General features: G+C 46.4%; 1 protein-coding gene across 2 annotated transcripts in view; it reads left to right on the top strand.

Moving 5' to 3' along the window:
* The first annotated feature begins 324 nt into the window (after positions 1 to 324).
* ADGB (androglobin) overlaps positions 325 to 17853 on the top strand; it is a 422031-nt gene continuing 404502 nt past the window's right edge. For both annotated transcript variants that reach the window (XM_077486347.1, XM_077486346.1), the window contains exon 1: positions 325 to 496. In XM_077486347.1, the coding sequence (XP_077342473.1) occupies positions 423 to 496 (74 nt within the window). In that variant the 5' untranslated portion in view covers positions 325 to 422. The remainder of the gene's footprint in view (positions 497 to 17853) is intronic.

Raw genomic sequence — 17853 nt, 5'->3', positions numbered from 1 at the left:
AAAAATCTCAGTGGTGATCAAACAATGACCGCAAAATTACCAGTTAAATTAGGGTGGTGCCGAATAGCAAAAAAATGGGTAAAATCTTCCGGCGCTGAAAAGGTTAAATAAACTATGGCTTGACATCTCAGCAGCAGCCTACATGTCATGTCAGGACAAGTTTCCTGTCGGAAGTGTAGATGAGACCGACATTGGGAGAAATTGCTAGCAAAACATTATATTATTATATTTTTGGGAAACAGTCTGTTGGATCATGTGATCACACACACGCAAGATGAAGCGCGTTCCCGATCCTCAGCGCACATACACAGGAGGCGCGTAACAGTCGTTTCCTAGCAACCAGAGGACGCGGTGTTCCCGGTGCTGAGTGATTGAAGTACAGAGAGCGATCGGGAGTGTCGGATCTCCATATAGCCGCCGTCATGTCCTCCAAACAAGGCAAGAAGAAGGATTCTGCCCACCGCCTGAGCTCTGCGATGGGTCAAACTCCCAGAGAGTGAGTGGATCAATGGGGGGGGGGGGGATCCGATGTAACATGGTGTATTGTGCCCGTTCATGGCCCCTAGTCTACTCTATGCTTTATGTCATGGAGAGAGCTGATTACTTTATATTGTATTGTATTTACTATAAATCCAGCATGGTTACATTTTTTTTTCTTGTGATATGCATGCTTATTACTATAAGCACATGTTCACATTTGTCTTGTGTACTCAGATTGTAGATTTTATGAACTGTGAAAAAAAAACGCATGTTGCGTTTGCATTGCCATACATTCTTAATGATGGCATCCCGAACACAGCAAGCAAGAAGCGTTTTTTTGTACTGCTATTAGATATCACGGGGACCCGTACCGCCTATCTGATAGGACCCCCCCCCCCCCCCCCCCGCAAAAAATAAAATAAAATGAAAATGATATTTTCATTACACCCATTACTAAAATCATTATTGGGGGGAATAAAATCCTGGACAGGGAAGAGGATTGGTGAGACATGGGCAATTACAGGAACCATTCCCCAGTGTGTTTCTCCCTGCAGCGGCTAAAAGCCAATGGGAGGGAGAGAAGGAGAAGCCAGCTTTTAGCTGCTGCAGGAAGAGGCACCTAAGGGATCAGTTCCTCTAATTCTCTCCCCCCCCTCCTGCTTTACCAATCTCCCCCCTTCTACTGCCCATATCCAATTCCCCGGCTCCCCCGCCCCCCTGCTGGCCTGGACCCTGTATAGGAAGACTGGTGCTACCCCCTTATCAGTGGCCCTGCACGCAAGAGAATGCATATCCTATATTGGGGGGAGGTCTACTGGCGTTTGTGGGCGTCTCAGATGCCTAGGTATGAGAAGTGCTCTGCTCCCTGCCTCTGCCCTACTAGACAAGACACACTTGCCTTTGTACTCCTCACCTGGACCAAATAAGTTTATCTTGGTCTCATCAGACCACAGGACATGGTTCTAATAATCCATGTCCTTAGTCTACTTGTCTTCAGCAAACTGTTTGCAGGCTTTCTTGTGCATCATCTTTAGAAGAGGCTTCTTCTGGGATTACAGCCATGCAGACCAATTTGATGCAGCGTGCGGCGTATGGTCTGACCCCCTTACCCCTTCAACCTCTGCAGCAATGCTGGCAGCACTCATATGTCTGTTTCCCAAAGACAATCTCTGGCTATGATGCCGAGCACATGACCTTGACTTCTTAGGTCGACCATGGCGAGGCCTGTTCTGAGCGGAACTTGTCCTGTTAAACTGCTGTGTGGGCTTGGCCATTGTGCTGCAGCTCAGTTTCAGGGTCTTAGCAATCTTCTCATAGCCTAGGCTATCTTTATGTAGAGCAACAATTCATTTTTTTCAGATCCTCAGAGAGTTCTTTACCATGAGGTGCCATGTTGAACTTCCAGTGACCAGTATGAGAGAGTGAGAGCGATAACACCAAATTTAGCACACCTGCTCCCCATTCACACCTGAGACCTTGTAACACTAACAAGTCATATGACAGCGGGGAGGGAAAATGGCTAATTGGGCCCAATTTGGAAATTTTCACTTAAGGGTGTACTCACTTTTGTTACCAGTTGTTTAGACATTAACGGCTGTGTGTTGAGTTGTTCTGAGGGAACAGCAAAGCTGTACACTCACTACTTTACATTGTAGCAAAGTGTCATTCCTTCAGTGTCGTCACATGAAAAGATATAATAAAATATTTACAAAAAGGTGAGGGGTGTACTCACATTTGTGAGCTACTGTATATGGAAATATTTTACTATTAGGCCAAGGAAGTTGAAAAACAAAAAAAGAGAAAGGAAACGGAGGGAAGAGAAAAAAGAAGTGAACGGGGAGAAAGATCAATCCATTGTTAAGTAATCATTTAAGTTGATTGGGTAGATGGGTCTGAATGTAACTGCATGAGAAGTGGATAAGTCAAAGAGAAGTGCTTCCCCCCAACTTCACAGACTGATTCAAAGTTGTTGCAGCGTTCTAGCATCCATTACAGGATGAAAAAGTTGTAACCGTCAAAATGTTTAATTTTTTATTAACCGTGATGTCATCTACTCTGTGTTTGCACTTCAGGAAAGTTTTTTTTTTCCCTATTTCTAATAAAGGTTTATATTCTGCCCTACATTCAAGTGGATGTAAACTCGCTCTCATCAATTCTAAACTATTGCCATAGTGGTGATCTATAAGGATATACATGCCTCATGCCAAATGTGCCCCCTTTAGCTGTTTGAAACCCCAAAAATTTCCAGATTCAATGGGCGGGTCTGTTGTTCGGTGCTCAGTGGGCAGAGTCATGATCAGATTCCCCACCCACCTCTACACTCCCCTTGGCCAGAGCGTGCAGGAGAGGCAGAGCGCATTCTGGGTAAAAGCAGAGCGCGCTCACGGCCCCCTGTCATTTCAGTAAACACACATTGACAGTGGGGGATGATCGATGCGATGGGACAGCTGTGAGCACCGACCCCCCCTGCATGCTTTTCACCATCTGCTTCTCCTCCTCCCTCCCGCAGCTTTCACCTGAAAAGCCATGCAGGGGAGATCGGTGCTCACAGCTGTCCCCGTCGCACCGATCATCCCCCACTGTCCCCAATGTCTTCCTGCTCCTCCAAGCACCCTGTTCTCCTCCTCTCCGATGTCATTCCGCCCCGCCATGTCTTCATCCTCCGCCCCCCCTCGTTCCCCCCACCGTGTCTCCATCCTCCGCCCCCCCTCGTTCCACCCACCGTGTCTTCATTCTCCCCCCCCCTCGTTCTCCCCGCCGTGTCTTCATCCTCTGCCCCCCTTGTTCCCACCGCCGTGTCTTCATCCTCCACCCCCCTCGTTCCCCCCGCCGTGTCTTCATCCTCCGCCCCCCCTCATTCCCCCCGCTGTGTCTTCATCTTCCGCCTCCCCTCGTTAACCCCGCCATGTCTTCATCCTCCGTCCACTGCCCCACTGACACCGTCCACTGCCCCACTGACACCGTCCACTGCCCCACTGACACCGTCCACTGCCCCACTGACACCGTCCACTGCCCCACTGACACCGACCACTGCCCCACTGACACCGACCACTGCCCCACTGACACCGACCACTGCCCCACTGACACCGACCACTGCCCCACTGACACCATCCACTGACCCACTGACACCGTTCACTGCCCCACTGACACTGACATCATTCACTGCCCCACTGACACTGTTCACTTCCCCACTGACACCGACCACTGGCCCACTGACACCGACCACTGGCCCACTGACACCGACCACTGCTCTACTGACACCGTCCACTGCCCCACTGACACCGTCCACTGCCCCACTGACACCGTCCACTGCCCCACTGACACCGACCACTGCCCCACTGACACCTACCACTGACCAACTGACACCAACCACTGACACCAACCACCCCCTTTCCCAAAAGCACTGTGAAAAAATATATTTAAAAAATAAAACCCCATCCTCCCATCATTGTTAGAATAGTACAAAAATAAATTGTAAAAAAAAAATGAAATTGTAAAAATGTATAAAAATAAAAAAAATTCCACTGGTCCCAAAAAAACCTTTTGAAAAAAAATGAAATTGTAAAATAAAAAAATAATCTGATACTGTCCACTATCCTGACACCATCCTGCATGTACTACCCACCACTGTACACTCTGCATTCCTGTGATTTGCACCGCATTGCTGTTCAGATCACATGCGATGTCTGTGCAATGCGATTTCAGCCATACAAACTGTATGACTGAAATCGCATCACATTTGGACCAAACACCAACAGGACCCATTTTTTGGTCCGCACCAGAATCGGATCACATGGGTGTTCACACCTATGCAATCCGATTCATGTCCAACCTGTCAGTTTGCAGTGCGATATGCGAGATGAAATGGGGGTGTCATTAACATTGTATGACACTCCCCAGCAGTTCCTTTATGGCAGTGTAAACTGATGTGCAAGTCGGATGCGATGTGGGAACCCCCGCAATGGCTTTGCAGGGTTCCCAAATCGCACCAGTGTGAACTGAGCCTTGGTGGGAGCAGTCAAGTGACATTTGTAGGCTGTATGCTTTGAGGCTCGGTTCACACTGGTGCGATGCGGGAACCCTGCAAATCCAATGCAGGTTCCCACATCGCATCCGACTCGCACGGCAGTTCACACTGCCATTTGCGAACTGCTGGGGAGTGTCATACAATGTTAACGACACCCCCATTTCAGCTCGCATTTCGCACTGCGAACTGACAGTTAGGACATGAATCGGATCGCATAGGTGTGAACACCCATGCAATTCTGGTGCGGACCAAAAAAAGGGTCCTGTGTGAGTTTTGTCGGAATGGCGTGCAATATCATCCATACTATCTGTATGGCTGAAATCGCACTGCATGGGCATTGCATGTGATTTGTATTTCAGTGTGGTGCGAATCATATGTGATCTCGTACAGCGCACTGGTGTGAACTGGCCTTTAGCTCATTCAGCCTTACTGGGTGTAATTATAAAAAGTGAGAAATCAACCCCTCCCCCACATAACAAATCCTGCCGATTGAAAGGAATGTTGCAACTGTGATCAGGTGACCTCAGACACACACACACACACACTGCACTATAACAATCATCAGATCACTGGATGTTCTACTCTGCCCAGCTCTGACTACATACAGCTCCCCTAAATCACTTGTCTGGCTATATTCTTCTCGCTGTTCACTGCATCCCATGATGAGAAACATCCAATCAAAACACAGTAAAGGCAGCCAATCCTGGGAGAGCTGGAGGGGAGGGGAGGGGAATGTGAATTGTGAACTTTTTACACAGGATATGCCTGTCTCAGGCTAGTGCACGAGATATGCAAATCACCTGTCACTCACAGCAAGGGGGAGGATTTGACAAAGTTTTTCTCTGTTTGTCAAGATTTACTCAAGCCCTGAACAATAAAAAAGGATTGTTCAGGGCTTGAGTAATTCTGTGTGGGAAGACTGGGCTCAAATTATAGGAAATCTTATTCTCTACATTATGACATCACAAATTAAAAAAAAAAAAAAAATTCGGGTTTACATCCACTTTAATTTCTAGCAAAGGTTAATATTTTGAGACAGTAGTAAGAAGAGCCGGAAATTAGGGCCTGCGGCTGTGTTCATACAGGCACTGCATCCCCATAGGACAGGGGTCTTCAAACTATGGCCCTCCAGTTGTTCAGGAACTACAATTCCCATCATGCCTAGCCATGTCTGTGAATGTCAGAGTTTTACAATTCGTCATGGGACGCGTAGTTCTGCAAAATCTGGAAGGCCGTAGTTTGAGGATCCCTGCCATAGGACGACAGGTGGCTCCAGCCCAAACCCCTCCTTTACACAGCAAAAGTACCTGTATATATGAGCCCTTAATTATATTTTTCTAACAGCAATTTTTTTTTTAACAGCCGTGTTGGGAAGGTGGGGTGGGGGTGGGATTTGGTGAAATATTATTATGACAGGCTTACCTAAAAAATATATCTCTCCAGCAGCATGCTGTCACTACTGAGAGGGACTCCATCTTTGTCTGGTCATTAGGGATGAGCCAAACACCCCCCGGTTAGGTTCGCACCAGAACCTTCGAACGGACCAAAAATTCGTACGAACTTTAGAACCCTATTAAAGTCTATGGGACTCGAACGTTCGAAATCAAAAGTGCTAATTTTAAAGGCTAATATGCAAGATATGCAACAGACAACACCAGCAATAAGGAGTATCTTCAGGTGTATACTGTGCTGGAGGCACACAACACTCACTTTAACTCCTGCAGATGCCTGTATTAGAGAACACCAGCAATAAAGGGTAGATACAGGTGTATACTGTGCTGTGCTGGAGGCACACACCACCCACTAACTCCTGCAGATGCCTGTATTAGAGAACACCAGAAAAAATGGGTAGATACAGGTGTATACTGTGCTGGAGGCACACAACACCCACTAACTCCTGCAGATGCCTGTATGAGAGAACACCAGCAATAAAGGGTAGATACATGTGTATACTGTGCTGGAGGCACACAACACCCATTTTAACTCCTACAGATGCCTAAGAAAAGAACACTGTCCCTGCCTATCTTGCTCTTTCCCTGCAGGCCGGAACACACCACACAAGGCCGCCGCGCTGGCCGCCTTATATAGTGTGGGGCGTGTACTAAACCCCTTAAGCTATAATTGGCTACAGGCATCCTGCCTGTGGCCAATTATGGCTCTCCTTGCTGTCTGCGCTCGGATTGGCCAAGCATGCGGGGTCACAGTGCATGCTTGGCCAATCATGAGCCAGCAATGCACTGCGATGGCATAGTGCATTGTGGGCCGTTCGTGCCACACGAATTTGGTGCGAACGGTCCACAAAGTTTTGAATTCGCAGAACAGACAAACGGCCAATGTTCGTGTTGAACATGTGTTCGAGTCGAACACCGAGCTCATCCCTACTGTTCATTTCTCTGGGTTCTTGGGCGCCAGTTGTTTGGCCAAACTGCGATGTTGTAACTCCCACGCATGCGTGCGGGAGTCATGGTCACAGCACAGCTCTCTTAATGGATGGCGGTATGCCATTCATTGAGAGCATAGTGCACATGCGCTGGTACTATCACTTAGGAGACATTCCCTGTACCTACATGTAAACCCTATTATAGGCTTACAGTGCCTTGAAAAAGTATTCATACCCATTGACATTTTCCACATTTTGTTATATTCCAACCAAAAACATAAATTAATTTTATTGGGATTTTATGTGGCACATAATTGTGAAGTGGAAGGAAAATGATAAATGTTTTTCAAAATTATTTACAAATAAATATGTTAAAAGTGTAGCGTGCATTTGTATTCAGCCCTCTTGAGTCAATACTTTGTAGTAGAGGTCGACCGATATGGGTTTTTCTCTGGCCGATGCCGATGCCGATATTTAGAAATCATGGCGGCCGATAGCCGATATATGATGCCGATTTTTTTGGGCCGATATGTTAGGCCGATTTTATTTTATTTTATTTTATTTATTTATTTATTTTTTTCCTTTTTTATTATTATTTTTTTTTTAATCCCCCTTGATCTAACACACCTTTCCCACTGGGGCGTTTTTCAGGCGCTTTTGGGCTAAAAATAGCGCCTGTAAAGTGCCTGCAAAATGGCTCCCCTGCAGTCTGTGTGAAAGACAGAGTGCTTTCACACTGAGGCGATGCGCTGGCAGGATCTTAAAAAAAAGTCCTGCAAGCAGCACGTTTGGAGTGGTGTATACCGCTCCTCCACCACTCCTGCCCATTGATATAAATGGGCACCACTGCCGAAGCGCATGCAATGCGATTTGGCAGCAGTGCTTCATGGGCGCATTTAACCTCTTCCTTGGCCGCTAGCTGGGTTATATGTGCCCCACTAGCAGCCAAATAGCACCGCTAAAATTATGGTAAAGAGCCGCTAAAACTTGCGTTTTACCATCAACGCCTGCCCGCTCCAGTGTGAAAGCAGCCTTCATAAGTGATACAGAAAATATCTTACATTTAAACATTTATTAAACAAAACAAACCTCCAATCAGTTTACTTGTATGTATGATTTAGATAAAAAAAAAAATGGGCTAACTTTACTGTTTTTATTTTATTTTTATTTTTTAAATAGTGTATTTTTTTCCCAAAAAAATGCATTTGAAAGACCTCTGTGCAAATGCCGTGTGACATAAAATATTGCAACAACCGCTATTTTATTCCCTAGGATCTCTGCTAAAAAAATATATATAATTTTTGGGGGGTCTAAGTGATTTTCTGGCAGAAAATACAGGATTTTTACTTGTAAGCAACAAGTGTCAGAAAAGATTTAGTCTTTAAATGGTTAAACTGAGAACTTCTACACACAGAGATGACTTCATTCATTCAAGTGTAAACATTGTATCATTTTGTTCTTTTCTTGGCAGCCTGCCCAGAGAGGAGGAAGACGTTTCTATGGCAACTTACACTGACTTCTATACAGAAGTCATTTCAAAGTCCCGCTGTAGTTCTAAATCGGCTTTTTATCAGCACAATCGGCCGATGCCGATTATTTAAAAAACTGCAAATATTGGCCGATATATCGGTCGACCTCTACTTTGTAGAACCATCTTTCTCTGCAATTACAGCTGCAAGTCTTTTTGGGGATGTCTCTACCAGCTTTGCACATCTAGAGAGTGACATTTTTGCCCATTCTTCTTTACAAAATAGCTCAAGCTCTGCCAGATTGGATGGAGAATATCCGTGAACAGCAATTTTCAAGTCTTGCCACAGATTCTCACATGGATTTAGGTCTGGACTTTGACTAGGCCCTTGTAACACATGAATAACCTAAACCATTCCATTGTAGCTCTGGCTGTATGTTTAGGGTCGTTGTCCTGCTGGAATGTGAACCTCCGCCCCAGTCTCAAGTCTTTTGCAGACTCTAACAGGTTTTCTTCTAAGGCCGCGTACACACGCGGGGACTGTTCGCTCAACTTTGTCCGCTGAACAGTGTTTCGGCGGACAGTCCGCTCGTGTGTGGGCTTCAGCGGACAGTTTCAGCGGACAGTCTGACGAACAAAGTTTTTCGGAAATTCCGTAAAACTGTCCGCTGAAACTTAGTTTGAGAGGACAGTCCGCCCGTGTGTAGGCTTGTTTGTCAAACTAAGTTCCGCGCATGCTCAGAAAGGATTTACACGGCGAAGGTTGCATTGCAGTGTATAGGACGTCGTATTTCTAGTCCCGTCGTACGTGCCGTTCACGTCATCGCGCAAGTTTCAGCGGACTGTTCATTCGTCGTGTGTGGCCAAGTCCGTCCATGCTAATTTTGAGCGGACTGTCCGCTCAAACTGTTTGACGAACAAAGTTGGGCGAACAGTCCCCGCGTGTGTACGCGGCCTAAGATTGCCCTGTATTTGGCTCCATCCATCTTCCCATCAACTCTCACCAGCTTCCCTGTCCCTGAAGAAAAGCATCCCCACAACAGGATGCTGGCACCATGTTTTACAGTGGGGATGGTGTGTTCAGGGTGTGTCCAGCGTTAATTTTGGCCTCATCTGACCAAAGCACTTCCTTCCACATGTTTGCTGTGTCCCAATTGTCATCCCTCACTAATCCTCCTCCCTTTTTCGGGCCCTCCTGTGTGCTCAGGCCCCCTACAAGAGGACCGGTGGTCCCCCCATCAGCGACCCTGATGACAGGTTAATGACTTCCAGGGTGGATTTGATTTAAATCATGTCGAATTAAATGACAATTTAAATTGCTAGTAAAAAGGCTTGATTTAAATTATAATTTTACCTGCTGTTGACTCAACGACAGTCCCATTCACTTTAATGGGATGGCTGGTGATACGGCAGTGATAACAGGGTGAGGGACGTGGCAGTAACGGGTGAGTGGACTCCTGCTAACAGGTGCTGCCATGATGGATCTGAAATGACAGGTGCTCTTTAAATGTAAGAACTTATTTTTGCTGGTAGTTAGAATCTTAAATATTTGCAAACCAAATGGAGTTTTCCTATTTATGTTTCAATATTTTTATTAAAGGTTTTCAGTACAATACAAACAATAGTCTCATTAATGCGGCAACGTGTTACATCAAGAACAATGCATAATGGGCTAACACACCGGTCAGTTCCATAAACATGCTGGCGACAGCGAAATAGGTGCCTTATCCAATAACCCCGGACCACATAGGATCCCAGCTGCCGGAGCTTTTACCTCTTGAGTGATATAAATATCCAATCATTTAGCTAGCACCGCTAAATGAGAGATATAAAGAATTCAACAGAGAACAGTAGAGAAAAGAGGAAAGACCCTAAAGCAGGGAAAGAGAAAAGAGTAGCGAGTAGAAAAAGGTGGAAAAAAGAGGGAAAGGGGGAGAACTGGGTGGGGGGGGGGGGGGAGCCGTAGTCCTGGATTCTCAAACTCATGTTACCGTGACAACGTTAAACAACATGTGTCCCGGAACCATTAGTTAGATAGACAATCCATGGATCCCAAATTCTATAAAACATTTTCATCCTGTCTTGTGACAGTGCGGATAACCGTTCGTTTAGCATTAGCCATGACATTTTATGTTTAAGCTGGGCTATCGGTAGTGCGGCTGATCTCCAGTTACGAGCTATGGTGATCTTAGCTGAAATAAATATAAAGGTAAGGAGCCGCTGCTGAGGCCTGGAAGCCTCTGCCGCCTTGCCCCCCAAGAGGGCCAGCTTAGGTGATTTCCTCAGGTTCAATCCTGTGATAGTATAGACAAAGTTAAACACTCTAATCCAAAACCTTCTGACCTTCGGGCATGACCACCAAATATGGTAGGTGGTCCCCACCTGGCCGCATCCTCTAAAACAATGGGACGGAGCTCCCGGAACAAAAGCGGCCAATCTGGCTGGGACCATGTACCACCGCAACAATACCTTGTAATTAGCCTCTATCACCGATGTGTTGGCGAGAGAGCGATATGCCGTCTCAGAGAGCGTGCACCAGTCATCTAAGTCAAAAGATTCCTGAATGTCCCGCTCCCACTGGACCATATAACTCAACTTCTTCCCTGGACCCCTAAGTAATGCGTAGATGGCAGATAAATGGCCTCTTATTTTGTCATATTGCATACTCAACTGCTCCATGGGAGTCAGGGAACCCAGGTCTCCCCTACGGATCATACTCTGCACGAAATGCCTTAATTGGGCACATCGAAACTTCTCCGAGGACGGCATATCAAATTTGTCAGTTAGAGCTTGTTCAGAAAGTATACCCCTACGGTCACATAGGTCAGCAATGCGCAATAGCCCTTTATTTGTCCACCAACTAAACAGTTGAGGAGAGAGGCCCGGGGTGAACTCTTTGTTATTAAGTAATGGCGCCAGCGGGTTGTGGGGCGATCTGAATTTGTATATTTTGGACAGCCTGTCCCATATAGCCAGAGCCAGTGACAGGGTAGGACACAATATCAGCGGTCTATCCTTCATTGGAAGCCATAATAGCTGTGAAACCTGTGAGGGACGACAGGAATAAGATTCCATATCCATCCAAATAGCATGTGTGTGGCGTGAGTGGTATCTGGTAAGGTGGGCCAGCTGAGCCGCATGATAATATTTCTGCAGATCCGGCAGGCCCAGTCCCCCCTGCTTCCTTAGGGTGTACATTGTACTCCTGTTCACCCTGGGCCTCTTGTGTCCCCAAATAAACCTAAGAATGTCATTTTGCAACATTTGTAGATACCTACGCAGAATAGCCACCGGTAGGGTACGGAACAGATACAGTATTCTAGGTAACACATTCATTTTAATAGAGTGCAGTCTGCCGAACCACGATGGAGGGTGTAGCTGCCATTTAGCTAGGTCCGCTGCCAGTGTCTTGTAGAGTGGGGGGTAATTCTGCCTGGATAGTTGGGGTCAGATTAACACCAAGATATGGCAGTGCCTCCGACTCCCACTTAAATTGGTATGTGCTCTCTATAGCTTTCTGTGTGGCCTCCGACAGGGAAAGATTGAGCGCTTTAGATTTGGACTGATTAACTCTTAACCCCGAGATTTCGGAGAAGGGTTGAAGAATCGCATATAGGTTAGGGAGAGAAGTAATTGGTGACGTCAGCGTGAGCAAGAGATCGTCAGCAAACAGTAGGCATTTATGATCTCTGTTTCCACACCTAATCCCCTGAACATCCTGACATTCCCTAATCCTAATGGCCAGTGGCTCTATTGCAAGAACAAACAGGAGCGGGGACAGTGGGCAGCCCTGCCTCGTACCCCGTCTAATCGGTAGAGGCTCAGAGGAATATCCCCGCAGCATCAACGATGCCGATGGTGTGTCATAAAGCGTTCCGAGGAGAGTCAAAAAGCGCTCACCAAAACCATATCTGCGTAGGACCGCAAATAAATATTCCCAAGAAAGGGAATCAAACGCTTTCTGAATATCCAACGATAGCAGCATTCCCCGTCTAGAGCCTCCACCATCCCAGTCCGACTGCACTGCTGATATAAGATTAATTAGCCTGCGGGTCTGATCCGATGCCTGCCTAAGCGGGACAAAGCCGGCCTGGTCAGGGTGGATATAGTTTGGCAGAAAAGTGTTAAGTCTAAATGCTAAGACTTTCGTTAAAATCTTTAGATCGGTATTGATCAGGGAGATCGGTCGGTAATTCGCACAGTCCCCGTGATCCTTGCCCGGCTTAGGAATGACACTAAGATAAGCCACATTTTCATGTAAGGGTATCTTGCTTCCCCTCCGAAGCCCATTAAAATAAGAGCACAGGTGAGGAATCAGGACATCCTGGAATTTCCTATAATATTGGCCTGGAAAGCCATCTGGTCCCGGGGCCTTCGAGGGGTGGAGTGACTTAATCGCCATTTTAATCTCTAATTCCGTGAATTCCGCCTCCATCAGATCCACGTGAGTTCGCGTCAATTGAGGCAGCGGAACATCACGGAAAAAGAGATCAGCTTTACGAGAATCGTACGCAGTCTGTGAGCCATAAAGCTTGGAATAGAACTTGTAAAATTCCTGCAGAATAAGTTCAGGGTTTTGCGTGGAGCGACCCGTAGAAAGCCTCAGTTTAGGTAACGTAGGCGTATGTGGTCGGGGAACCAGTTTCCTGGCCAACATAGTATTCGGTTTGTCACCCATTGTATAGTACCTATGTTTAGTCCAGCCAATATGTTTTTCAGCCTGAGTCGTCAGAGCTAAGTTCAATTCCAGTCTAACATCGTCAATCGTATGTCTAATGTCGCAGAGCGGGTGAGCATGTTGTTACCGCAGTAGCTGGTCCAATTTGGTTTCTAATTGCCGAATCGCGTGGTCACGTGCTCGTTTTTGCCTAGAGCCTATTTGTATCAAAATGCCCCTAATCGTGGCCTTGTGAGCTGCCCAATTAATCGCGGGTGACGTATCTGAGGATTTATTACCCGCAAAAAACTGCTGCAATGCTTTGTCTATTTCAGCGCACAAAACGGGGTCTTTTAACAGACTAGAATTCAAACGCCACGGGGCCGGGGAAGCTTTGGACCACAACCCAGTCAATGACATCTTGATCGGAAAATGATCCGACCAGGGGGTGGATAGTATCGATACCGACGTTAGATACGGGAGCAGAGGTGTGCGGACCAGGATATGGTCTATCCTGGAATATGTATGGTGCACCTGCGAAAAATGCGTATAATCTCTAGTCGTGGGATTGGACTCCCTCCAAGCGTCAATTAAATCATAGAGATGTAAGAGCCTGGCCACCCTATTACTCCCAGTCGGCGGTCTCTTGAGAGTGGGTCTATCAGGGTTGGATTTATCCATAATTCTGTCCAGCGGGATATTACTATCTCCCCCCAAAATCACCTGTCCCTGGACCTTGGGCATCAATGTCCGTAACATCTTGCTAAAAAAGTCCACCTGTCCTGAGTTTGGAGCATAATAAGAAACAAAGGATACAAGTTGGTCATGTATACGTCCCACGGCCATGATGTATCTGCCACCCTTATCCTTAATTATGGTTATGGGCGTAAAAGGGGTACGTCTAGAAAAAGCTATAGCTACCCCCTCCTTTTTATCGGGTCCGTTAGCCAGGTAAAACTGCGGGTATTTAACATTAAGGTAACGTGGAGCTGACGTCTTAGAAAAATGCGTTTCTTGTAGTAGTAAAATATCTACTTTCTGTTTGTGATAAAATTGAAAGGCTTTAGTCCTTTTAATTGGGGAATTAAAGCCATGGACATTATGTGTGATCACCGAAAAGGCGGACGAATACGACTTAGCCATCGTGGTAGGGCAGAGCACTCTTACCTTGTAGCACCAGAAGGTCGGGCATAGCCTTCAATACATGGGATTCACATTCCGCAGGCTTCCAGTACCAGCGTACGTAGGTTAGAGTCAGGACTACAGCTCGGGGAAGATAGGAGGTAGAAAGAGAGAGGAAAAAGAGAAAAAACAGAGAATTAGTTAACATAAAAGACAAGGGCCGTAGGCCCAGAAACTTATACCAGTAGACTTGTGTAAACCGTAGAACAATGTGGGAAATAATGCCTGCCGGATAGAGTGTCCTTTCCGGTAGTGGCAAGGGTACCTCTTCTCCAAAGAGAGAAGGTAATCTTGCAAAGGAGCAGCATGGATTCCCGATCCGGCCCAAAGGGCCCTTGCTCCATAGCATGCTAGCAGTGCGGATTCAGGTCTCGCATACTGTCGGACAATAAGTTGCACTAGCTTCGCGAGTCGTCCCACCCCGAGAGTAACGGCCCCAGGGCAAGCAGGCACCTAATGGCCCCCCCCCCCGCCCCAGCACCCCCCCCGGGGGAGGCCCCACGGGCCCCACCATAGGACAGACCCCATGCCCCCATGCTATACAGAAACAGAGTTCAAACATCAAACCATGAGGACGCTGTAAAACATGTCCAAAAAGAGTGAGTAATAATAAAAATAAAAACAATAAAGAAAAAAGCACATTAACTTTAAGTCAGTCTTGGAAGAACCGTTTCGGGTGGAATAAATCCCAAAAATAGGAAACTGCACTATGGTTGTGCTAACAGGGTGACTACGCAGTCGCGCAGGCACAGACAGACTCAGGTGTGTCCCTCAGGCAAAAAATAGTAGTATCCCTTCAGCTGCAAGTGGCAAGTCCAGGATTTCAAGGAGGGCATAAAAGTGCATTCTCGGAATTCCTGGTCTTCCGGGGGGCTCCTCTAGGTGGGTTCCGTTTACGCTCCGTCCAAAGTGGGGAGAGTGAGCGGCGTGCTGGAATCGGAGGAGAGGAGGCTGATGAGTCTCTCGAGATGATGCCCAAACTAAGTAGCAATTCTTCTCCCTCCGGCAACGTGGAAAATGAGTAGGATTTCCCATTATAGGTGAAAGATAATCTAAAGGGGAAGGCCCATCGATATCTGATCTGTTGGTTGATGAGATGTTGTAGCAGGGGTTTCAAATTTCTACGCTTTTGTACCGTAGAAGGAGCAAGGTCAGTAAACAACTGAATAGACGACCCACAGAGAGTCAAGTCCTGTCGACTGCGGGCAGCAAACATCAACTTCTCCTTGATCTGGTAGTAATGTGGTTTAACAATAACATCACGAGGCAGGCCATCAGATCTAGGGGCAGTAAGGGCCCTATGAATGCGGTCAATTTCCATGTGATGCGGTGCTATGTCTGGGACCAAGTCCTTCATTAACTCCTGCATTGCCCCTTCCAAATCGGTATGCGTTTCGGGCAGGCCGCGAATACGCACATTGTATCTACGAGAGCGATTTTCCAAGTCCCCAATTTTTGCAAGGGCATCCTCCAGCCTGTCCTGGAGGTCTGTGAGCATATGGGTATTCTGGTTAACCCTTTTAACAGTTCCTTCAACTTTAGCTTCAACAATGTCAAATCTCTCACCAATACTGTGAATGTCCCTCTTTAGATCAGTGGTAATCAGAGTGCAGGCCTTAGAAAGCTCCTGTTGTAGCAGCGTGGAGAACCGAGCTAGTAACACTGTGTCCCCGGAGTAATAAGCTGGCTGGGGTGCTATGGAAGCAGAACTAAGTTGACTAGACATGGCCTCTGCCAGTTCAGCCATATTTTTATCCATAGAGGATCCAGGGGAGCCCACCAGTTCCTGTGCATCTTCATCTATGGCCGGGGAAGGGGGATGCGAACGGGACTCACCCTGCTGCTCTTCCTCCATGTCCCCGGAAGATTGTGAGGAAAACGGATCCCTGGGGAGTTTCAGGGGAGTTCTGCTGGCTCCATCCCGCAGGAAGGCTGCAGCTCCGGCCGGGCCTCGCGTGTCTCGGCGTCCCGGCGCCATCTTGGATTGCGGCCTGCGCTCAGGAAAAGCCCCCCCCCCGGTGAATAGTAGGGCTTTACGCTGTCCTTTTTTCGGCTGGCCCCGAGCCCGTCTGTTCATCACCCTCTCCGGAGCTTCCCTCTGCCGTTATCGTCACCGCTGTCCCGCTGGCTGCGCTGAATATAGCTGAATTTGGGCCGGATCGTGCGGAGCTCTCTCAGAGCACGTCTGCGTCCGAGATCCCGCGCATGCGCACTGAGTTTTCCTATTTAGAATAATAACTTGTCAGGTTCCTAAAACAGCAATATCAGAACTGATTCAATCATACAGTCTGTAGTGTACATCGATCTGATAAACAATGGGGTAAAGTAATATTCCTAAACTTTGTTTTATCTCATGGTTACTGTGAAATTGTGGAAATGCATCAATGCAGTGCATGTTATCTCAGCTTGTAGAGCTTGGATTCATTGAATTTGTTTACCAAAAATGTAAATATTGCAAAATATACAGCCTCATGCTACATAACTAAGCTCCAATTCATGCTGAATAAACTAAATTATTATTGTATCTTAAACAGAAAATCTTTAGACTGATTTTTATTCCAAAAGCATTTCATTAAAATAAATTTAATAAAAATCAAAAAAAATTATTTAGATTTAAAAAAAAAAAATCAGATTTTTTTTATTTTTATCTATTTTTTTAATCATTGATTCATATCCACCCTGGTGACTACTGTTGTTTGGCCAAGGCTTCAATCCTACTGTGTAGGGATAAGCTCAGGCGTGTTCGCGTGGTCCACGTGCAGAGCCGCCAGGAAGTCGGCGCATCGCTAATCACAGGCAGAAAGACATTGCCCGATCTCTGCAGCCGGGCATCGGGCAATGTCTCACTGCTTGTGATTAGTACAGCGCTGCGCTGACTTCCTGGCGGGCTCTGCACGTGGACCATGCGAACACGCCTGAGCTCATTCTTACTACTGTGTAATAGAGCTACAGGTTTTTGGGAATTTGTTTGTGAAACAGGGATCTAGTAGTGGTAAGATCTTTTACTAGAACATCATGACAAAAGGGCAGGACCAGTGGATATGTCGCATTTCTCTTTCGGACAGTGAATCATTTGAAGCTATGTTTAATGAGTGGGATTATTTCTGTAGGTCTGTGATGTAGTGGGAGCCAATGGAGACTAATTGGGTGGCAATTGAGAATTTCCAGAAGGGTCCAGAGGGGCACCATTGGTTTTATGAATAGTAATTAAAGGTAGAAGATGGGAGGCATGATAGTTCTGTATTATGTTTGTACTTGTGGCCCTTGGGATTTGGCAGTATACCAAATTAAAGAGTTGATTTTCTTTTTGATGTGATCTAAGGGCAAAGTGGGGAATAGCCACAGGGAGGGTTCTAAAATAATATAGTTTAGCAAGCAGTGTAATTTTAAAACTATGATAGAGAATGGAAGAACCAAGTATGTAGTAGAGATTTTTAGGGTGCCAAACAGGGTGATATATCTGGCAGTGTAAGCACTTGCCCTTATTGTATATGCATGTGCCAGAACTGAAAAACTCTGACTAGTGATCAGGGTTGCCATTGTTCCTTTTTTTATTTTTTTATTTAGAAAAGTCTATAAAAATATTTCTGCTTGCTCCCAATAGGGCTGGGTGGGGTAACAAACTGTCATGCATGGTCTCTAGTGACTGTAGTGCCCTA

Source organism: Lithobates pipiens, unplaced genomic scaffold, assembly GCF_037356315.1.
Source record: "Lithobates pipiens isolate NorthernLeopardFrog02 unplaced genomic scaffold, aLitPip1_a1.2 Scaffold_18, whole genome shotgun sequence".
NCBI lineage: Eukaryota > Metazoa > Chordata > Amphibia > Anura > Ranidae > Lithobates > Lithobates pipiens.
Note: the sequence above shows the minus strand (reverse complement) of the source record. Positions and strands in the feature narration are given on the sequence as shown.